Genomic DNA, 24,974 nt, shown 5'->3' with positions numbered 1-24,974 from the left:
TTGTTTTGTTTTATAAAGCACTACTCCTGATTAATGAAAATGGAAGACATGAGACCAAAAAGTCACCTTCCTGGAGAAAAGTTAAGTCTGCATTCCTCTGTCAATTTCAAATCCCTTCACCCTGACTTTCACATGACTGCCTTCTCTGAAGGCATCTCTGCCAGGTCTGAAGTTGGCCTTATGAAAGAGTATTCCTGGACGAGAAAGCTATTTTACTTCTTTCCCTCCTCGTTTAGAAATACGTAATGTTTCAGAAGAAAGACTGCCTAAGAGGATCAGTTTGTGGAGAGGGTCTAAGTACCACTTGGCTGGATGCTGTGTCCAGACTTAGAACCCAGGTTAGGTGAGCTTGGGTTCCTAACAGAGCAGGTGTGATACCTGTTTCACTGGTTTGACCAGAAAGACTTTTATTCCAGAATAGCCCTAAAATACTTTTTTTCTCCTACTGGTACATTAGAGAAAGAGTTTGAGCTAAGAATCATAAACTGCAAGAAGCACCAAATGGGAGAAGAGTTTAAGTTTTCCATCCAAGGAGACTAAGGAAAGTTTAGACTATTTCCCTAAAGTGGAAAAACCTCAGGTCTTTTGGGTTCAGTGTTCATCAATGGGTATGCAACTTAATTTCAATGAAAAAAAACCATAATTTTTTTCTGACTCTCTGCATAGAAGTGTTTTTATGTCCTTATGAGTAGGTCTTCTACAGTATTCTTTAAATGTTTCATATTTTTGTACAAAACCTATGATCACCCCTCTGGCAACAGGGGAAACACCATGTTCCACGATGGTCATCTGGTTGCTCCTCGGGAAGTTCCCGGGGAAGAGATGGTATCTCAGGTGGTCATCTAACTAGTCAGACACTTGCATCTCTTTACCCAGAAAATAAGATCTAGGAACAGAAGATGCTGACAGGCTCCTCCTATCTTGTTGCATAGGGTTCAAGTGCAAGTTAGCTGGCTCCCTGCAGGAGTGAGCACCTATTACAGAAATAAGAGTGTGAGAAGTCCTGGCAAGGCACACATGGGACTAGTACAAAGCCAAAAGCAATCTAGACTGGGCTGACCACCTTACCCAATCTCCCTCTTTCATTTACCCACTTCCAGTTGCCTCCAGCTTTCTCTCTTTGATGTCTCATCAAGCAAACCAGCTTTCCTCATAATTCTGATTAGATGTACCAAGAACTGCTCCACACAAAGCCTCTTCAGTGTAACCCAAGAAGGAAAAATGGAAAAGGGGCTTTGAGCTGGATGCAACTCCAACACCAAGGACATGATTCCTTACTTGGGGCTTACCCTTCCTTGCCACCACTTCCTGTCCTCATGGCCACCATGTCTACCCTGTACCCTATCACCCAGGAAAGAGGCCCATGGACTTGGCCTGGAGAAGTTCACACTCTGATCTTCTCATGCTGGGCCCAGCACATGAACAGTAGTTCTTGAAAATCTCAGCATTTATTTACTTCTATCGCATGGCAGAGTTCTGTAAATTTTCTAATAGGGCAAAACCCAAAAGACTGGAAATTCCTCTTACAACCTGTTTTGAGTGCAGCAATTCTTATCCAGACTCTCTTAGTTATTACTTTTGTACGTGCTCTAGTGGCCACAGCATTGAACTGCCTGCCTCCTTTACGAACAGAATCTAAATTCTGATAACCCTATTAATGCAACAGATTGTTAACTTATACTAAAATAACAGTGATGAGAGACAGGAAGACCCAACTACCCACACTGCTTCATACATTTTCAAAGTAAAAGCTCATTCTGGCTAGAAAAATAGAATAAGGGCCTCTTTCGATGAAATATTCTATGGAAAAGCTGCTTTAATTTTGAAGTCTCCAACACTGTCCTCAACCTCCTCTTGACATAGACCCAAAACTACCATACAGCAGGTACTTGGGTCCCTAAAAGACACTCTGGGTTTCACAATTCTGCATCAAGACTAAGATAACAAGGGCTGATGACCATCAAATCTATTTTAGCTGAATTCTGACCGAACAGAAAGGTTGCTGCTTTGAGATCTGATAAAAAAGTCTTTCTGTCTGTCTCTTTTTCTCCTGGGAACTTCCTTAGGGGAGTAATTCAATTCTTCAAGTTTCCAAAAGTTTTTAATCCTCAACTTGTCTTTACCCTGCAGCCTATTCTCAGACTCCTATTGATCAAACTATAAAATGTTCTTACCCTTTCAAGAGCCTTTCTAGATGGTGACTCACAGGCCCTCAAGGGGTTTATACCTCGCATTCTTTCATCAAGTCCCAACTGGTTTGATGTAATTCAGAGAAGGGGTGTTACTGAGGTGCTGGGAGGCTTTGCAGAACTCCATCTTCAATGCCAGCACAGGGTTCAATGTGCATATTTGTGTAAAAGACATGTTTTTCACTGAGGCTTTAGATTCACTTAATATAATTTGTTTAAACAAAAAAATTCAGTCCTATTATATTTGTTTTTCCAATACAAGTGGCTCTCAGTGCATACATGATTGCAGTTTGCTTTGTCTCTTATCTGAACTTGTATTTGGTAAGACTAAACAAATCAATGTCCAGTAAGACTGTTTGTCTCAAAAGGGGCCACAGAAAGGTAATAACAAGTATAGTTTTTGAAGGTGCCTTGTCATCATGGCTAACATGCTATTTTTATGAAACATTAAAAAGACAGTTGGACTGATCAAATTTTGAAGTTATACAAATGTTATGTTCACCACTCAGATCTACAGCAATGTTTTGAAAAATATATATATAAATAATACTTGGAAAGAGGCTTTGATTTCGAGTCTCCTCAGGAGCTCTAAGAGAAATACAACCATATAATATTTTGCAGTTCACTTTAATAATCATTAATATATGATTAAACTTACCTAAACAGTTAAGTGGAAGGAATATTAACTACCCTTGAGTATAAAATTTTCTCGGTAAGTTAAAAAAGAGGACCAATTTATGGGAAAGGCTTTAAGTAATATGAAGTAGAACCAAAGTCATTTTTTCGTTAGGAAATCAATGATCAAGCCTCAGTTCATGTAAAAGGAATCTGATAAAATACCTAGTGGCACAAGACTGAAATAAAATTGTATTCTAAAAGCTTATCTCTTATGATAAAATACTGCAATGCTATTTATAAAAGAGCTATTTCTGATGCCAATTTGGGGTGCAGGTTCTAGGTAGCAATCCGGCAGGTTTAAGCCATTAGGATACCGAGGCACCTTGCTTCCGATTAGGAATGGCTATGGCCGCTGCAGGAGCAGCAACTGGCCTCGATAAAAGAGTGACTAAACAGAGAAGCAAATGGGGACCTGCTTCGGTTAAATATTAGAGAGGCTGAGGCTTGCATTCCCACTAAAGGAAAAGATGCATTAAACCAAAGTTGTCTGCTCCAGCAATATTTGCCTTCCAGTGCTACTTTCTTTGTTTAAACTGAGAGGATGCAAAGCAAGCTATATTGATCAATGTTAGGGTAAGAAGGGAACCAACAGGGTTTTAGCAGGGGGGAAAAACACAAATGTCCCCATAAGATTGCAGTTTCGGATTAGACCTTTGCAGTCGTGTGCTGTGAGAAAGCAATATCACTCTAGAATTACATCAGCTTTGCAGTGACTTGTTGAGAGAGGCTTATATAAATGGAGTTCATACCTATTCATTATCAAGGTTGGAAAGTTTTGGCAGCACACTTCAGAGTCCATGTACATGTTGATCATCGAGGTTGCCATGGTGAATGTGAAGGAGTCAACTCAAGTTCAGTGAAAACGAGAGAGTGAAATTGCCCGCTTTTTATATCCATGCAAATTCTCAAATGTTAAGACATAAACTAATCACCCAACCTTCAGATTTGTTTCCAAGTTGCATAGATACAAAAACAATCTTATAAATACAAAAAAAACCTAAAGCACTTTTTCATACTTCAAATGCACTTGAGTTAACAATCTGTCATAGTCAAATATTAATATGAATGAATTACTTCCTTCATTCAGAAATGCACTACATTTTTGCCAAGTAATTATTATTTCAAGGATGAATGAAGACTAGGTAAATTTAAGGGAGATAGAGCATGAAATATAAAAGGTTTCTAAATTCAGGGAAGACAACATCCACAGGCTTGACTTCCAAAAAAGAAATGCCCAAGAGCTATTTCACATGCTTATCGGTTACTATCTAGCCACATGCAACACTATTAAAGATATTCCTACTTTGAGAAAAAAAGGAGTAATGACTTGAGGTTAAGCACCCTGACTTTGGACAAGGGATGAATACAAAAGGTGAGAAACACATTCCCTACAGTGAAGGAGCATATAGTCCCCTAGAGGCAATGAAGAGTGGCAGAGATAGTCATGCCCACCAAACAGTCCATGTACCCCACTACACTGTCTACCTCCCCCTTGTAACTGAGGCTGTTTAAGTAGCTTTCACCAATACACTGTGATTAAAAAAAAAAAAAAAAAAAAAAAGTGTTATTCACTTCAGTCTAGGGATTTTAAGAGCAGCTACCCAGAAAGCCATGTGTTGAATTTGAAGAGTCACAAAATGGAACCAGCTTGGATCCCTAAGCCATTACTTAGAAGGGAGCTCCCTTGGAGGGCCATGGAACCCACAGTCAATAGTGCGTGTGTGAAAAATAAAGGTTTATGTATTAAAGCCAGTGGGATCTGAAGGGCTTTAGGGGTGTTTTTGTTACCTAACATTGGCAAATATATAAAACCTACACACAAACTAATTAGAGAACAATTTAATTCACAAGACTGTTGGGTGGCCAAGGTGAGGGAAAATGATTGGCAAAGGGTTTGGAGAGGAAGTAAAGGAAGAGTAGATTTTGAACTGTCAGGAGAAAAGGGAGTGTATTTCAAGGAGGGGAAATAGTAAGAGCCAAGCAAGAATTCTAAAAATGGGATTGACTGAATCAGGGAGTATATTTCCCCAGAAATTGAGGTATTTTTGTCATCAGGTGTTCTGTGAGCTAGTTCTCTTTCTTGCTACTTCATAACCTAACCTAGGCTCCCCTGTCAAAAGCCTGACGGTTGATACTCGGCATGAGCCTTTCTTTGCATAAATACCAGAAAGGAATCGCAAAGAGTCTGCCAAGTCTTCCATCTTTCATTCTTAAAGTACCAGCCAGGGATTTAGATAAGGTTTTTATTTCACTTATTCTACATCCAGTCAGGCTCTGGTCTCTACAAGGGCAGAATGAAAACCTGTCCAATCTCCCACAGCCTGCCTCCTGCTTCTGGTTCTAACACTACAGTGATCCTCAGAGCCCAGAAACCCTGGTGCTACACTTCTACTCATTAATCTATCCCCATCTGTTTGTCAGTCTGTCCACTCACTCATCCATCTACCAGGGCTTCCCAGAGGTCAGAGCATCAGTTAAATATGGTTCTTATCAGTGAGAGGCTCCAGTATAATTGAAGTTTGGACATTATACTGTAAGGAATGGACGGTATAGGGAGCAGAATTCCACAATCAGAATTGACTTTAATAAAGATCATGTTGGAAATCATATAGAAAGAGTATAATTAACAGCAAGAGTTAGGAGGCTTTTGTAGTTGTCCAAACAAGTGACACTGAGATTTTTTTAAAAAAATCTATAGCAATATCATATCAGTGGATTCTAGAGAGCCTTAGGAGGAGAAGTAAGAACAACAGGTAAGTGAATGAAGATGAGAGAGGTGGGTAAATAAAGGCTGACACCAAGGTTCAGGTGAGCGTATGGATGTTGGATCTTTAAGACAAGGAGTAGGTGGAGGAAGTTTGTGTTAGTGACTAATGAAGCTGGTTTTAGATAAGTGAAATTTGAGGTCACTGCAGGACACCTGGGAAGGGATATGTGAGAAGAAGACAGACATTTTGAATCCAGAGTTCAAGAGAAAAGCCTTACGTGGAACTGGGTGACTTATCTACCTGGGTGTAGGTTATAGCTAATGCCAGGGAAATTAATCTGGTATCCAAAGGATGGCATGGGGGATGTGGTAGGATGTGAAGGAATGTGTCAAGGAGAATAGTTAACAGTGCCAAATAAAAGAGAAAGGTCAAGTTAGGTGAGGCCTGGAATGTGACGACCAGTACATTTGGCAATTAGAAGGCAGAATGGAAGATTCTCTCACCTTCATTTGGCCCCTGGGTCACTGTGTCATTTTGTTCAACTAGTCTCTCTTCTCTGCCTGGACCAATGTTGAGTGAAAATGGCATGCTCCACTTTCTGGAACTGTCTTCTACCCCAACTACCCAATGTTTATAATGTAACCAATTCTACTAGGCACTGCTTTCTGGACCACAGGTAGACTCCTGACTCATTCTGAGTTGATCAGAATCTCTCTTCGTTTCCTGAGAATATAGTTAGACTATGTTAAGCAATAGAGCAACAGAGCTCTGTAAAGTTGAGGTCAATCTCAAGTCACCTATGATATAATTTTATGTGGGAACCTGGGTTATGTAAGCATTTGAGTTTGCCTTAATTCAATACTCTTCACTTGCTTTAAATTTAGCTGTTAAATTTAGTTGATCCCACCCCCCAAGTCAAGTTCTCCAAAATGATGTCATACTCTCCTCCAGAAAGAGCCCCATCCAAGTGAACTATGTCTGCAGCCCTTGAGACGTTCTATCCTTCCTCCTGCCCTCCTCCCTACATCCCCACTTCCCCAAGGGTCATACCAGTCATGGGAAAAGACACTCTGAACTAGTGCAAGCAGCTCTTGCTGCATCCCGCTGCTGGACTGTGGGAAACTTCAGCCAGTGTTGGTTCTCTGCTGGCTGGGAAACACCCACAAAGTCTAGCTTGCCCATGTCCTCCAAACTCTGCCTGTTCTACCACGCTCACATCAGACCTACGAGGCTCAAGCTCACACTCTATCCATGGCTGCTACCCACAGCAGTGCGGGAAGCAGAGAAGTTCAAGGTCAGGATGTCATAACTTCCAGCTTTAAGAGGGCATCTGGTCTGGCAGTGTTTTTTGTGTTTTTTGGTTTTTTTTTTTTAGGAAAACCCATCATGGGAAAATTAACCCACGCTCATTCCAACTCCTTTTGGGGAGAAGAAAGAAAAGAAAAGAAAGAAAAGAAAAAAAGAAAGAAAGAAAAAAAGAAAAGAAAAGAAAGAAAAGAAAAAAGAAAGAAAAGAAAGAAAGGAAAGAAAGAAAGAAAAAGAAAAAAAGTAAAGAAAGAAAGAAAAGAAAGAAAAAAAGAAAAGAAAGAAAGAAAAAGAAAAAAGAAGAGGAAAAATCCATCCAATCCCCACTAGCCTGTTCCCAGGGCCCGACACCCTGGAAGGCCAGCCTGGCTGGGCCCCCGTGTGCCGGTGGACAGCAATGGTACCCACTGCCTCTGTTCTAATATTTAAAAAACAGGCTCCAATTTGAGTCCCAACATTGTATCACAAGGGATCTTTAGAGTGGCCCTCCAGGAGCCAGCTGAATTGAAACAAATGGAAAAGAAAACAAAATGGAGTTTTCCAGAACTGTGGGGGACCAGATAGGTGCTGTCATAGACGCTGGGCTCCCCAGGTCTTATCCATGAGTGGATGGATGAAAGGTGCAGATGTGTACCCCCAGAACGCCCCAGGTGCTGACAGCTATAAAAGATTCCTCTTCACTTAGGATAAGCAAGGCTTTACTCAGAAGGACTGCCCAGCAAATCCTCATCTGGAGGCAAACAGGGAAGCCTCCTGGATAGGTCCTTACCACCTCATACCACTAATTAATGGACTGTGAGCATTCAATGCCATCAGTCTCTTAAAATCTTGGGCAGGAAAGGACAGAGAGAGAGAGAATAAGACATGGATGCATAAAACAGGAGAATGGAGGACAACATTGGATGCAAGGCAGAAAAGCAAGAGAGCGAGAGAATTATGTTTAAAACTCCAAGAAGTAAATTTAGCCAGAGGCTTAAAAATTTTTTTCCTGCTTTATAGTGAATTCTGTAACAAAGTTTAGAGAATGATGCTACCTTTTAATAAATGATATCTGTATAAGTAAGCATTACCTAAAATCTGCAGGGCATAACAGCCTTATTTTCATACTTTTAGGACTCAGTTTCCTCATCTTAAAATAAGAGATCCTAGAACTGAAGGTGTCTAAATCTTCCAGCTCTGAGACATTCCATGGGGAAAGGGGCAGGCATGGTCCCAGGGAGAGCTGAATTTCTCACACCACTTCAAAGCATTGAAACCTAAGCATACTTGGTAGTTACTAATTGAATTGAATTCAGAAGTGTTCTTGCTAAAAAAAAAAAAAAAAAAAAGAGGGCGGAAAAGGAACTCTTCTTTCTCAGAGAAAACCAAACGCATGATTTTACTCTGGGTGTTTAAGAGGGTTAGGCACTATGCATTTAAGACATTTCCATAGATCCTCACAGCTAGTTCGCAGGACTGGGACAGAACTCGGGGGTTAAGAACAAACTCAGGAGTTGGACTGCCTGGATTTGCATATTCACTCTCTTGATTAAGCAACTGAGGCAAGTTATTTCTCTGTGCCTTGGTTTCTCATATGTAAGACAAGAATAGCAGTAATTCCAACTTTAAAAGATTCATACGGGACTAAGTGAGTTGATAGCAGTAACATACTTAGAACAGTACCTGGCACTTTGTATTTATTTAAAAAATATATAAACTTAAAGACTAGGTGTCATTACTATGCCTATCTTAAAAGGGAAAAAAAAAACCTAAGACTTACGAAGGTTAAATAACTGGTTCCAAAGTCACCCAGTGAGTAAGCTGAGGAGAGGGATTCAAACCAGACCAAGACTCCAGACCTTGTGGGCTTTCCTGCCATCACACACAGTCTCCCAATCCAGAGTTACTCATTGAAGGCCGGGGGATACTGGAATTATAACTCAGGGGATGCACCGCTTTTTTATCGCTTGACCAGGAATTCCCAACTGTTTCCTGTTGACTTTTTTTTTTCAAGTGAAAGTTAAAAATGTAAAGTCCTTTAGCATCATTCATTTATATCACTTCAAAGTTTGGTGCTCACTATTTCTTCTATCCACACTTGCTCCATATCATAAAACAACAGCAAAGATACAGATTAAGCCCATCCCTTTTCAAAACAAAACCAAACCAAAAACCAAAAAAACAAAAACAGACTTCTCATCATAGCACCTTGGATTAAAACACTGAATTTTTATTGTGCCCAGGCACTGTGCTAAGCATCAACATTGCTTCATTTGATCCTCATGATAATCCTCTAATTTCCATTTTCTAGACAAATAAACAAAACCTCAGAATGCTTAAGTAACACCCTCAAGCTCCCATAGCTGGCAAAGGGCAGAAGGAAATTTTCCACCATTTCTGCTTGACTCTCAACTGCTCTCCTGCACTCTTCCAGTAGAATGCAAGAACCAGGCCAACTATGAGATCACTTCACATTCCTCACAGACTGAAACTCCTAAGACAGGGCTGGGGGGGTGGGGGGGCTTTATAAAAATACATTAGCCTACTACGAACACCTAACATGTTAGTTGTCCCCAAAGAGATTAAAGGATGCGGCGAATAAAGACAGAACCACCAAGATTTAAATGATAAGCCGCATCAGGTGCACAACTGAAGAATAACAATAATAACATATAACATTTCTATTTTACAACGTTGTCAACTGTTTCCGACCTTCAGAAACCTTAGTGGGTGCTAATCTTGTCTCCTTGTCTCAGCAGACTTGGAGTCAATTGCATGAACACTCTGACTCCCATCAGAAAACGGGAAGCACTGCCCTGAGGACTGAACGAGTTTGTGCAAGAAGGGCCTGGCAGAGGGCCCAGTGCAGGTACTCAACCAACCCAGGATGCTTCTCCTTGTGGCTGCCCATGCCTGGCATGGAGAGAGCTCATGGCTCATGGGAACCTTAAAAAACATCTACCAAAGGAGCTGAGTGAGAGGAATGTGCTGTGATCCCAGTCGTCTAATGGGATTCACACCTTTTCTACAACTGCCCATTTTCTGAACTCAGCTCTGAAATGAGCTATTATTCTGTTTCACTCTTCTTATTATCCAAAATAATTCAATGTCCACCTTTTCCTTTGGGAAAAATCAAAGGTTGACTTGGCTACCTTTTGAACTCAAGCTGTTAAAGATCCCTTTCTTCTGTTCAAAAAGTTCTACTGATTTTGAAAGGTCTTATTGATAAAACACAAGAGAAACTCAGGGGAAAAGGACAAAGAGAAAGAAGAAGAAAGACAAAGTATAAAGAGGCCAGAAAAGAAAGAAAGGAAGAGAGCCCAAGAGGAGCAGAGAGAAGCAAAAGACTATTGAATGCATAATAGCCAACAGTCTTAGCAACCGGCTCATGTAACAGTCATGGAGCCTTATTTTTAAAAACCAAGGGGAAAATATTTACATAAAATCCAAAGGATATATGCTCTCTGTTAAATGCTGCAAAATGACAATGTATTCAATTCACTAATTCATGAATTAGTCTGTGTGATGTTTACTTCTGGCATCATTAGCATTTCTGAGCTGAATATTTAAGAGAACAAGGGAGAAATTTAAGGACTAAAGATAGAAGTGAAAAATTAATTTTTTTTCGGTTTTGTTTTTGTCTCTCCATTTGCGTGTTTTGGCTTATATTCGTACAGCATTAGTGAGACTCAGGGGCCAGGCTGAATGAAATGGGTGGCCGGAAACCTTCCAAGCCCCCCTTGAAGGCCTCTGCCTCCCAGGTACGTATAAAAGTCACAGGAATTTAGAACAATTTTTTAATTGTCCTTATAAATGATAGTTTCAAAAGCAGATATGTCACAATAAACACATATTAAGAGTAAATTAGGCCTTAATGATGTTTATCAAGTTTTATGTCCTAATTAAAAGCAGAATCACAACAATAAACATGACTTACCAGCAGAATTAACTCTGCCACAATTGTCTACTCTTCCCAAACATTCTTTGTGTGCTCTCGCGCCACACTTAAAACATAAATAGCCTTGATAAAATGTTCCTCTGAAAGGTAAAATTAGAGAGTGATATGTTAAAAGCTGCTAAATGCTGCCTCTATGAAATCATGAGCACGAGAAAAAAAACAAGGGAACACAGTGCTCTGCAAAGTCTTCTCAGCAGAAGGAGAGGGCCTCCTGGGGTTCGGAAGGAAGCGTCCAGGTACAAGGCTGAGGAAAGATCTGTTGGCTCAAAACTGTTAAGGCAATTTCCCTACTTCACAACATTTTGGCTGGGACATTAAAAAAGTCTGAAACACACAGCAATTATAGCAGCTCCTTTAAACTGAAAAACAGGACCAAGCAAGCTTACCTCAGAAGCATCTGGCAGACTTTGCAGGATGTAACCCGATTGAAGGTGTGCATCTTGAACTCATGGAAATTGGAGTCTGCGTAGTCTGGCCTTATGTTTGATCTATAAAAAGGAAAAAACAAAAAAAAGTAACTTCCTAAAGAAAGTTTCACAACAAAATAGCAGTCATCTAAAACCTAAATTCATCAACATTACACTGGGTAGAGATCTGATTCAAGAAAAAGGCTATTAAATATGCAATGTTTTCTAAGCCAAAAGTAGGCTTTGCATTAAAATATGCACCAAAATCTGGTTGTGTGCAAAGCAGCAACATGTAAGGATTTAAGCAAACTAATCCTCCTCAGAATTGAGGGTTCCCAGAGAACTCTACAGAATGGCCACATAGGTCACCCCGCCAGGAAAAACACAAAAATCTGCTGGATATTCATGCTGTGTGATTGTTTCTCTAGCCACATCACTGAAATACAAACTAGATGGGGAGGGCAGGAGCGGGGGGGAAGAGGGTGCTTCATTCCCTCAGAGGCCATCTCTAAATACGTATGTGGATGATGTAATGATCTGTAAAAGTGAATAGTTTTATAAAAAGTTTTGAAATAAAACATCAGTCTGATCATCAAAAACTTACTCAACAATTTGCTTTCCTTGTAATCCAAATTAAAAAAAATCAACAAAACTGTTATGTTTTATATTTTATTCTTATTACCTGCATACGCAAAACAATGCATGAAGCATACCACAAACTACCATAACTGATGTCAGACAAAAAAAAAAAAAAAAAACACAACCAAAGTAACTTTGTGCCAAGGCTGTGACAACCACACAATGTCCGTTACTCTGTTTAACCTTCACACCAATCCCAACGACTCAGCACTCATCATATCAGTAATTTACAAACAAGGAAACTGAGGCTAATACTAAAGTAAGGGAAATGGCAGAGTCGGGCACTCCAATCCAGGTCTGTTCTCTTTGCCCCTGAAGCTTGGGTGCAAAGAGGAATTCAACGATATTCACCTTAATATAATTAGATTGTTGGAAACAGTCAATTTAGCCATTTCCAGAGGAGTTTTTTTTACAGTATTTGTAATTTATCTACATCACAGAAGAAAGCAGAAAAATTAGAAAAGGACTAAAAAAACAGATACAAATCGGAGGTATACCAGGAGAGCGAAGATGATGCTCTCCGACATGTTACAAGCAATTTCAGAGTGTGTAGGAAAAGTCTGAGATACTGATGAGCTAGGAGTTCCCCTTTTATAGAATACAGCAACTCTCAACCACACAGAGCCTTGGTGTAATGAAGCATAACGCAGGCGGGTGACCAGGCATCAATCTGAGGTACCAGGAGAAGCCTTATGAAAAAACATTCACAAAGGCAATTGGAGTAGCAGGCAGTGATGCAGAAGTGTCAGCGAGGTCAGCCTTCCAATCCATCTGCTGAATATGAGCACGCTAAAAATGAAATCAAATATTGGTGCCATCTGGGATTTCTCTGCTCCATGCTTCGGGTGACCTCACTTTTTAGGAAAATGTTCTGCTGCATGCCGAAAAGCATGGCCATTTCCATAGTGGTATTTTTGTGTTCCTGATTAAAAATTATAGCTCTTTGTGAATAGAGAAGTAGAGAAAAGGTAAGGATCTAAAAGCAAAACTCTCTTCACAAGAATCTTGAGTCCATAAAGCCATGCCTTGGAAAGAGCATCAAATCCCATTTCCTTAGCTGGGGAGGCCTGTTGTTCATTTTTCTCTAAACATCAAGGTGATAGAGTCACACATGGATTGTCAAATAACAGCTTAAGTCCTGGGAACTTGAAGAATTTATCAGCCTGGAGTTGTAGACTAAAAGTAGTTCTCCTTCAGAAATGTAAATGGGTCCCAAAGAAGAATTTAATTAATTTTAGAAGCTTGGCTGGGACGGAGGTGTAATATCTTTCTCTAAGGGTCAACTTAAGTGATAGACACACAGATAACCAGTCTTTCGACCATCAGTCACTTTCACCAACTAGGAATGAGCTGACTTTTTAGAAGACAAAAAGCTGAGAGGAGAATCACACTAAGGAGGTTTAAAAAAAAAAAAGACAAAAAAGAAAAAAAATTCTGAAAATATTGTTAATGGTAGTTGCCATAAGTGAAATGAGCCTCAAAATGGTAGAGTAGAATGGTAGGGAAGAAATGTTGGAATTAAAAAAAAAACAAAAAAAAAACTGTAACTGCATATTATTTTTTAAATTTAAAATTAAACACTAAAGAATAAAAGTTAACTCTATGACCCAGGAACTCCTACTGGGACACTATAGAACACAAAAGTATAGTTGAGGGCAGGAATCTGAAATTAGACCACCTGGGCTTAAATCCTAACTTGGAAGTCACTAACAGCGTGACCCTGGGCCAGTTAGTAAGTATAAGGCAGGAATACTCATAAAATCAAATTCATAAAGTGAGGTAATGTATGTAAAGTGCTTAGGACTTTGCCTAGCCCAGAGTTAGTGTTCAATAAACACTGGCTACCATTTACAAATTGTTGATTCCAAATCCACAAAATAATGATGTGATCAGAACAGTGCTTTATAAGTTGTAAGAATCCCTTGGTAGTTTGGGAACTAGTTCCCAGAGGATTCCCATTCTCCTGAGAATTTCATGCAGGAAGCCTGTTATATGCTCAGTGTCCTTTGGACCAGGAATCCATAGATAATGATTTAAGCATAAGAAACAGGGTTGCACAGGAGAATACATGTATGCAAAAGTCCAGGGAATTAGATGAAATCATATCAAGTGCCAAATGAAGAGAGGTGTCAACACACATGGACTACAGCCTTTGGGGAGGCAAAAACCGAAGACAGTAAGTTGCCTGGATGGGAAGAGTTGGAAAGGTAGATTGGAATAGAAAAATATGGAGAAATATCAGAGTTATAGGCAAGTAACACAAGGACAAAAATGACTAAAAGTGGCATTTATTGCACACTTGTAACGCACCAGGCATATTAATAGGCTCTTCATATATTTTTTCACATTTACTTCTCACAACAAACCTAGAACATTCATTTCATATTAAGTACCTACCATATACACAGACTCTAAGGCCTAAACAGAAAGAAGGATCCCTCAGCCAGAGCCCATGAGTAAAAAGGGAGATGAAAGATAGGAGGTAGGAGAGGTTGGTAGGAGCCAAGGAAAGAGGTGAGATCTTACACAAGGATTAATATCACATTTAGTTGACCAAAAAAAAAAAAAAAAAAAAAATCTCTGTGGCCACTAGAGAAAGCATTCCTTGTAGTGAAGCAAGAGTAAACACAGCAAGACCATATGGGACTGGGTTATCTATAGATGAGAACTGAGGGTCAAATATAGATTAGCTCACTTGCTCAGTCACGCAGCTCTATAGACACAGAGGATTCCATTTAAGGAATCTGTTTTGATATATGACAGTTTACTTGTGAGAACTTGAATGGAATCTTGTAGCTTTCTCAGGAAAATGTTCCCATTTCTTGTGCTTCATATAGGGCCCATTAGTAATACAATTAATCAATCAAATACTTATAAGGCAAAGTATGCTAATGCTCTTACATCTCCTTTTAACTTTACACATTCTCCTTAGATTCTTGCCTCTTCTCACCTGGTTTCATGTTTGCACTATGCTGAGGACCATGTGTCTCCCCTTAGCCTTGGCCCCTTCTCCATTCTCTGGATCTGCATGCCCAGGGGCTCCACAGGCGTCTCAAATGCAGCACATACAAAACTCAGCTCCACACCTTTCCTAACAGACTATGACCAAATTCTGATTTCTATCCATCAACATTCACTCTATCTTCTAGCCTGGAGACTTGAGAGGTGCAATGAATTTTTCCCTCTCCCTCATACCTTCTACATATTCATTTTCCCTTAATCCATTCTCTGTTCCAATTTCTCCTTTCCTGAAACCATAACAAATTTCTGTTGATTCAACCTTAAAAATACCTCTTCAAAAATTCAGGTTCCATTCTCTTTCCTTACTAGCTAATTCAATCCCTCAGTATCTCTCAACCAAATTGTTACAATGGCCTTCTTAATCATTCTGTCTTCTACTTTCTTTCCCTACTTAAGGCCATCTTCCATACTATTCCCAGAATTACCTTCAAAAAATAAAAATAGGTCATTCCCTCCCTTGAAGAATTCTGCTGGTTCCTACTGCCTAAAGCTAAAGCTTCTGGTAAGGGCATACAAAGTGTTTTAAGTTGTAGCATGCCCCTTGCATGCCTCTTTCCCAAACGCTCATAAGCCATAACTAGAGGTACACAGACCCTGTCACATTTCCTAAACATATTCTTCTCGTTCATAACTCTGTACTTTTGTAGTCCAATCCCTCTGCCTAAAATGTTTCCCTTGGCCTGTAGCTGCTAACTTGCCTGGTTACTCATTTTGGGCCAGATAAAAATGTGACTCCTTGGATAAAATCTTCTGTGAGTCCACATGATAAAGATAATGATTATCATTTCATCTGGGTTCCCAAAGTACTTTTCCAGTCCTCTAGTGTAGTACTACACATTGTAGTATAACCACTTATTATCTGCTTCCCACTACCAGAAAACTAGATCTGTGCTATTCATGTTTATATTGTCAGGGCTTATTACGTCAGTGTCTCACATTTAATATATATCATTGTTGAATAAATAAACAAAGGCCACTAGCTATATTTTAAGTATCCGCTACTTACAGGGAAAAGAGCTAAAGGAAAAAAGAAAAAGAACAGTTACTACCCCTAGAAAATCATCCACTGAGTTAAAGAAACAAAAGCTCATACCCATGCAACACTCATAAAATCAAAGATAAAAGAAATAAAAAGATCAATCAGTGGTTACATGGGAGCAAGTGAGAACAAGTAATGCTTGGTAGATGAAGGAAAAAGGGAAAGTTATGCAAGTTTGGGGGGAAGATGAGATTGAAAGTTCTGAAATGAGTACCAGGTATTCACAGAATGGTGGATAGGGCATATTTACTACAGCATCATCTGTGCCACCCATCATGGTTAACTTTATGTGTCAGCCCAGATTTTTGGTCAAACATTTTTCCAGGTGTTTCCATGAGGGTGTTTTTGGATGAGATTAACATTTAAAGTGGGAGACTATTATCTTCAAGATACTTAGTCTTATCATGCCTCTTTTTAAATAAGGTTTTAAAATACATATAATAATTTATCATATGAATAAAGAACCAGAAAAAGCACTGGGTCATCTCAACAGATGCCAAAAAAGACATTTAATAAAATGTAGCATGTGCTTCTGATGAAATTCTAAATAAATCAGATGTGGAGGGATACTTCCTTGACATAATGAAGAGTATCAAGCTAAAGACAATAGAAAACATACTTAATTTTAAACACTAGCACTATCCTATTGATGTTAAGCAAAGTTTGCTGAAGTCAATTATTCAGCATTGTTCTGGAAGATCTGATCAATGTAATAAGACAAAAATGTGAGAGATATTATAAAAAAAAATACAGAATTATCATTTGGAGGTGACACTGTTGGGACAACTGGGAAAAACCAAAAGAAGAAACACAAACTAGTGAAACTAGTAAGAAGAAAAGACACATCAGGTAGTATATGGAAAAACATATCTCTAGGCTCCCAACATTCTCCCGCAGTGAAATGCAGGAACATGTGAGTAGTGTTTTCACCCAGCAACATTCCTTGAGACTCAAAGTTCAAGGATTTTCACAGGTTGGTCACATAGGCACCATCATGATCAGCCACATGATCAGCCACAATCATTAAAAACTCCCAGAAGGAAAGTAGATGCTCACCATAAATCACATGGTTTAAAAAAAAAAAGTTCAGGTAGGCTGGCACGATGAAATTCAGTCCCTGGGCACACCAAATGGCCTTACCACTTGGCACCAGAGGGGACATTTCAAAGCCAAAGTTCCCAGACACCAGCCAAAGGACAACCCTGTAAGCAGACCCTTTTAAAGACAACAAACCCAAACCCCCCAAGTTTACTCTTCCCTGCACAAAAATGTCTAAGAAAAATCCCAGCATGAAATGTTCAGGTTCTATATGAATAAAATTTAAAAATTAATGGAGGAAAATCAAAAGTATTCAAGTAAATAAAAGCTACATATCCAAACTGCTGAATAAGAAGTTTGCATATTTTATTATAAATACACAATCCTCAGGTTAATTTATAAAGTAAAACAATTCTTTTCCCCTAAACACACACACACTTTTTTTTTAACTTGAGAAATGATTATAAAATTCAGCTGGGTGAATAAATGTGTGAGGATAATCGGGAAAATTTTAAAACTAAGACAAATTATTGCAGGGAATATGTAGGTACATTTTTTAAAGGTACATTATTAAATCGGTATGGGACTGACAACAAGACAGACAGAAAGATCAATAAGATAGTCTTGCAGGGGACCAAGCATGTGCGCAAAGATGGTATGTGATTTTTGTGACAGTTTGTTCACTTACTTAACTGCTCAAAAAATAAAAACTTAATACATAATATGTGCTAGGCAGCGGGATACAATGATGAGTAGAAACAAGTAAAGTTTCTGTTGTTTGGTGCTGATGGGGAAAATAAATATCTAAATAATTCCATAGACACCTATGAAATTACAGGTGTGTCAAAGATAGTGTTAGGAAAACTTACAACTTGGAATGTGACCTTGTGAACAGATTATCACAGAAGGCTTTCCTATAGAAACAATGCTTGCACTGAGATCTAAAGATAATCAGGAATTCAGCAGGTGAAAGGAAGAATGTACCCAAAGAAAAAATAACAAAATATATTTCAGAAAATGCATTCCCAGCTTTTTGAAAATGTTAAGGAAATCATGTTACTATCACTTATTTCATAAGGATATAAAGTTTAAAGATTGATAATATTTATTTGACAAATCTGTATTATATGCCTATGATGTGCCATGAACGTGGCCAGCAATGAGGTGTAAGATGGACAAAACTTCTGCCCTCATGCAGCCTATTTCTATATGTAAATATAAAATTTAGATAGAAACCTGAAATATGTTTTAAGAAAACAAAAACACTTGAAGAAAATATTGATGACTACATAATCTTTAAAAGTAAAAAATAAAGATAGCTGGATTTATTTTTAAAAACCCAAAATTTTCCTTGAACCAAAAACAATAAAAAAAAAACAGAAAGCAGGAAAATATCTGTAATATATATGATAAAAGATTAATGTCCTTGCAATATATAAATGCTCTTGAAAATCTGTAAGAAAAAAATGGAGACCCCAGTTGAAAAATTAGCAAAGAAATCAACAAGGTGATTTATTAAAAAAGAAATAAAACAATCAACACAAAATATGCTTAAGTTACTGGTAACCAAAAGAAATGCAAATTTAAATAAGTTATCATTTCATATATCAAACTGGCAAAAAAGAAAGAGAGAAAAGAAAACCGATAATACCTAGGGTGGGTGAAGCTACAAAAATATCCCAAAGTTTAACCTGAAAGATTTACTAATCATTTGACATAAAATTCTACTTATTCAAAATAATCACGAAGGTTTCATTACAAGAGTTTTAATAATTAAAAGTTGGAGTTGATTTAATTAAAAGATAAGGAAACAGAGAAATTATAGCACATCTTTGCAATGGAATACAACAATCAGAAAGGAAAAAGAGAACATATATATATTAGCCAAGAAAGATACTTGCAATATATTATAGGAGAATAAGTTGCTACTAAACTGTATCTATATCTGTGACTGACATAACACAAACTACTTGCTAACATACATATGTGAAAACGAGAACAACAGGTAAAGGCATTATGCATTTTTTTAATTTTAAAGTTATCTGTGTTTTCCGAAATTTCTACAGCGAACATGCATTATTCAATGTATTCCTTACATCTCCTTTTTTTTAAGATGAAAAGAACAACAGGAATAATCACAAGAATATGTACAGGCAACCTGACTCAAGTACACAAATAATATGTCATTGAACAGGATCTGAGGCAAAGATGTGTCTCAAAGCCTCTGCTCTTAATCACTATGCTAAAAAATATCACAAGGCGATTCCAAAGCAAAGACAAACAGAATTAAGTGCTTGCAACATATGTGAAAATATTCTTGGTATAAAAGGAACTATTATAAATCAGTGATAGTATGATGATAAATTTGACCCACAGAAAACTTGGCAAAGGATACGACCAAGAAACTGATAAAAAACAACTGGTTGAGAAGCCTGTAATAAACTATTCAGCCTCATCGGTAAGTGTAGAGATATGGATGCTCCAGAACATCAAGGCTACAGCAAGCACAATGTTTGGAAACAGTCATTCCTGGACACTAATTGCTTCGTTCTTCCCTTCCCAACCCCCACCCCCTTAGAGATACGATCTTTGTGAGGCTGCGTTTAGTCTAAGAACCAACAGAGTTCATCATCTGTAAATATTTCCTTAAATGGAAGCACACAGATTGTTAGCATTTCAAAATGGTAGCCTAGCCCCCAGTATAAACGTGTAGTGCTACAGCAGGAATTGAATTTTCTGGAATAGGCAAGAGGTTGCCCCATGCAGACAGAGTGACTGGCAGTTATAGACCCAAGGAAAGCTAGCTCAGCTATACCTTGTTCCTGTTCTTTCTGCTATCAGTAACATCTCTATCCTTGACTAATTAAACAGGATTCTACCCAAACTTCTCGAGTGTGGGAGGTGGAATTTAACTTTTTTCTCGCTAATATATGACCCACTAGGAAACCTTGGCTTTCAAAAAAATGAAAATTAGAACATTTTGTTTATAACAGTTAATAACTGTAAGTAAATTAAATGTCCAATGATAAGGTATTGGGCAAGTATATTGTGGTAATTCCATATAATGGAAGAATAATCAGCCATTTAATCATATTGAAGAAGAGGTTTTACAAGAAAATAGAAGTATAAAGTTTTACTATTGAACAATATGTACATATGTATATGTGTGTGTATCTCTGTTACCATAGAGGATATAACATATACAGGAAAGGAGAAATTAGGATCATTATACAGTCTCATAGCATGTAATGTTCCCTCATTATACTTGTAACAATATCCTTTTTTACATTTATTTGCATGAGTATTTTATTAATATTTCTTTTTCCCCAAAATACGATAAGCTCCATGAGGCCAGGGCTGCGTCAGATTGTTTTTATCTCTGTATCCCTAGAATCGTGTGGTGCCTAGCATAAACAGGCATTCAACAAATGTGTTGAAGTTTAACAGAATGTCAAAAGAAGATTAAAGATATAAGAGTAAAATGAAGTTACTGTACAAAATGTATTCCAAATACAACTGATTGTTAAACATAGGTTACAAATTTAGTGCTAAATTTCCCAGAAACCAAAGCAAAGAGGAAAATAGGGTAGCTTCTAAGATAACTGTACAAATTTTCCTGGCACTACAGTGTAAGAAAAATTGCAGTGATTAGGTTTTCATAAAAGGGGCACAGTGTGTGATATGTAGCCAATGTCTTCAATAACATCCTAATACAAATGTGCACCTGCCCCTTCTACCTCTTCCTGATGTGAGCCCATGACATCATGCTAAAGTACTACTCAGCAAAAGCAATTCTATGGGCGGGGGGCTTTCAGGACCTATTCCATCTACATATCATCACTTAAAACAGCCTTCGTGTCCCCTGAAGTCAGATACCAAGCTCTGGCTAGTCAAATATCTTTCAAGTTTAAGAATAATTCCAAATACATGAAAATTATCTATAGATAAGACAAACATTTGTGCCAAGTCCTCAAGTACTAGATCTAGAGGTAGCAGTCCTTATAATTTAGAAGAAATTTCCAAAACAAATGAAGGCTATTATTATCTCAATTGATATTAGCTTATATAACTCCTTTCTCCATGAAGACTAAAGATAGATCAGAAAAATACACAAATCCTACAGACCTAAAGTTCAAAACAGACCTAAAGTTGCATGAAATAGAAACCCCATGCCTCACTCAGTCCCCAACATACAGGACAGATCATTGAGCCAGCTGGAAAACGGATCAAATTTAGTCAAGTGTTTTTATACTCTGAGATTTACCAGCTAACTAAACATTCAAGAATATCAGAAGAGCTATCCAGGTTGTTTTTGTAATGTCTCATGTGTTCTGAATTCTCCAATTCTAAAAAAGCATACTTAAGCCAAGTAGTCTTTGCCAAAAATCAAAATATGATCTATCATTTTATTCCCCCACTGTAGGCTTTCCTGTCAGATACAACTTTAAGAGTTTCATTAAATGGTGGGTTTTTCCTTTCTTTTGTTATCACGAAAGATTTCAGACTATCCTACACTGTGAAGGATAATTGTGAAATTAAATCCACCAAATAGCTAATAGATAAGTACAAAGACCCTGAAACACACAATCTCTCTGTAAACAATCCTAAATCCTTACTTGTTTTTTCATAATTTGTTCTCTCAGCACCACAGGATACTAATTACACTGCTGGCTACTGGAAAGGACAATAAAATGAACAACAAACAGCTCCTCCAAAAACCAAGTTAAAAAAACTAAGTTCAGAAGGGACACCTTCACTTAGTCCTAAGGATTCATAAAAGGAATGAAAACAGAAGAGAGATTTATAAATCACATCCAAATCTTATTCTTTATATTCCAAATCACGTACAGTCCTTTATCTAGGGAAATGAATAAATAGTTCCAAAATACCAAAAAAAAAAAAATAAGATCATGCTTGGCTCTGAAAAATAGTATTTTCTTATCTATTATATATTGCACTTCTTTATTTCATTCAACGTTGACTCTATAGTAATTTTAAATATACATCCATCACTGAATTTCTGTGACATCGCAAGGAAATTATTGAATGAAAAGTAAAGTCAGAGAAATCTATAATACATTTAAGGTGGAAAAAATGTCAGACAATAAGCAATTTGGGTCTTTGTTACAAACTTGACGTGTGGCTCTTGGCACAGAACATATCTTTCTATTTTTAGTCTCCTTGCTAATCAAAGAGTTACATCTGTCACCCCTGCTTTAGGAGGCCATGGTTCAGGAGTGGGAGAAGGAAGGAGGATCACCATTTGTTGGTACTTGTTCTATCACTCAGATTTGTCCTGAAAATAAAATGAAAACACATATATGTACATATTATTAAATTTTATTAAATGAAAAGCATTATACAAATGCTAGATACACCTACTCTTATTATCATCATTGTCATTAGTGACAACATGCGGTGGAAACCTCGGAGGCCTCATAAAGGTAGAACAAAATAATGACCCACCCATCACCATATCCTGAATCAATGGAAATAAATTTCATAAGGATATCAAACTTTATTTATTTAGTCATACATTCAACAAATTGAGTGTCTATTATACTCCAGTTGCCAACACTGGGAATAGAACAGTGAATTTATCTACTCCAACAATCACAGATATCCAATGAATCTGGATTATCTTGCTTTATTTCAATTCTCCCATTAAAACATATTATTTATCATCCTGATACTGAGAGAGTGAGAAAGGTAGAGGGAGAAGGGCAGGCAGGCAGAGAGACTCCCAATATTCAGGATCGAACAGCAACACATGTCCCACTGTGTTAGCTATTCCATGTAAGGGACAGGTTCTAGAGAATTTGGATTTTCTCATTCTCTGGTCCAATAAATCTGCACCCTAAACTCAAACACTGAAGATGACATGAATTAGGCATGCTGAGCTGGCATGGTGAATTTAAGTTCTTATGGCACATTTTAAATTGTGGCTGATAATATGAAGTTTGCTGTTGAACGTGTTTTATAAGCATGCAGAGATGGAGAGGATACTGCTACAAAGCAATATTGGGAAACAAAAGAGGAAATCTGAAAGATAATCTGACATGCCTCATAAGGATTTCCTCTTCAAATTCTGTGATGATTATATATGAAAAAGCGTTTTTTAATCAACATCTTATCCTTTTCATTTCAAGTCTCTGTTTTACACTAGACTCCATGCAGAAGTATAAATTGAGCAGGATTTCAGTATAAATTTCACATGGGTTGAAGCTACTATCATTTATCAAAACCAAAACCTACTCGCCCAAAAAGGCAAGTACTCTAAAACATTAAATATACTTGTTAAAGGGAAAGGCATATTCGTTATTAATATTACCATGACAAAATGCACAACTAATAAGGGTTTTTAAAGTGGTTTGTAATATTCTAGGCCCTGTGAAACTTATGCATCATGAAGACACCTGTCCTCTACAAGGTTGCCATAAAGTGAAGAGATAAGACTCACACATGGACAATTCGTACAGGAGGGAAGAGCTTGCACAGGGCACAGAGAACCATGTTTCAGGAGCAAAACACAGCAACTGGAGATGAGAAGACAGGTGGCTACCCAGAGTCCCCATTCCAGAGCAGATACAACAAAAATTTTTATTAAAGTAAGAGAGAAGCGATTAGTGTTCAAAGGTATCAGCTGGGTAGAAGCAAGGATTTATTCAGGTGAAGAGCTGGAGAGTTGATGCCCTGAATTCTAGAGTAGACAAGAGAACCACAGATGGGTTCATACCTAAAGACCAAATTTAGGCACAAGAACTGCATCAGGGCACACAAAAACAGAAAGGTAACAAAAATGATATAGATCCAGATGGGAGTGGGGAGTGTACATTCAGCTGAATAATTAAAGAAAGATCATTGATCTCAAGATATGGGCTGCGACTGTACATCTGTCCTAGTATTAAAGAACTTCCTGGAGTAGGTCAGGGGCTGCTAAGGCTGACAGATGAGAGCCACATAGCCAATGACCCTTGCCAAGCTCTAGGACCCCTGGGAAGCATTCAGCACTCAAGCTGGAAAGAATGAATAGCACCGAGAAGACAAGACACTCCAGTCCCAAGAACTAGTACGGGATTAGCATAAGTCAGAAAAAGGCTGGATAAGTAAGGAAAACAGAGGTTTCAGAGGGCAGCAAATGCACCTGACCTTCAAGGAGAGAAACATGATAGAAGCTGTGCTTCCCTCCCCCCCACCCCCATGGCAGATGGGGAGAAACAAACACAGATGCATCTCTCTCTCCACCAAGGAAAACACAACACCCCCCCTAATGGTATCAAGGCTACCTTAGAGGAAGGAAAAACCTCCTGCTTCTTCGGTCTATCCCCGAGCCTGAAGAAAATTTGATGATGCCTTGATGTCAGACAACACAAAATAAGCCAGAAACCCAAGTAAACTTTCAGCTTTCTCCAGCCACAGGATGGAGGCCCTTCACTGCTACTTTATATCTCCAAGTATTTGGGTGATAGTATTTCCCAAATATTTCTGAAGAAAATTAATCCAAACCTGCCATTACTACCTGGGTGTCCAAAAGGGAGCCAGCCCTGTTTTCTGTGGAGTCAGTGGTGCCTACCAGTTTCAGTTATGCAGAATAGCCTGAACACAGCCTCATCCTCCACCGTGAAGTACTAGATTGATCCTCTATTCCTGCCTTTCTGCTGAATGTTGGTTTTTTTTTTTCCCCTTCAAAACTAATTACATTAGAGAAACTCAAAGTAAAATATTCTGCAAAGCACACTTTTCTCACTATCCTTTGTCAATGAACTTCAAATTGTCCTGTGATTTGGGATTCTCTGTCCTACAGTCTCTATCCATTCTGAAATAATTTAAACTCCCAAATGAGGCCAAAAGCATACAGCACAGGGAAACTCAAGTAACTACTCCTAAAACAAAAATTGGAACAGTGTCACTGGCTGGAAATAGACACATGTGCCAGCCTACCTCAAAAAAAGAAAAGCACAAGCACCCTCAAAAAATATCAGGACATTCTAGCAAACAGAGGCATGTCAAAAA

At 38.2% G+C, this 24,974-nt stretch overlaps 1 protein-coding gene across 3 annotated transcripts in view; it reads right to left on the bottom strand.

Moving 5' to 3' along the window:
• VAV3 (vav guanine nucleotide exchange factor 3) overlaps positions 1–24,974 on the bottom strand; it is a 364,407-nt gene that overhangs the window by 118,724 nt on the left and 220,709 nt on the right. For all 3 annotated transcript variants that reach the window (XM_073896219.1, XM_073896217.1, XM_073896218.1), the window contains exons 16-17: positions 11,204–11,305; positions 10,797–10,897 (exon numbers count right to left, since the gene is read on the bottom strand). In XM_073896219.1, the coding sequence (XP_073752320.1) occupies positions 10,797–10,897; positions 11,204–11,305 (203 nt within the window). The remainder of the gene's footprint in view (positions 1–10,796; positions 10,898–11,203; positions 11,306–24,974) is intronic.

Source organism: Callorhinus ursinus, unplaced genomic scaffold (genome assembly GCF_003265705.2).
Source record: "Callorhinus ursinus isolate GAN/ISIS: 27379988/994484 unplaced genomic scaffold, GSC_fseal_2.0 scaffold9, whole genome shotgun sequence".
NCBI lineage: Eukaryota > Metazoa > Chordata > Mammalia > Carnivora > Otariidae > Callorhinus > Callorhinus ursinus.
This window is presented reverse-complemented; position numbering and strand designations above follow the sequence as displayed.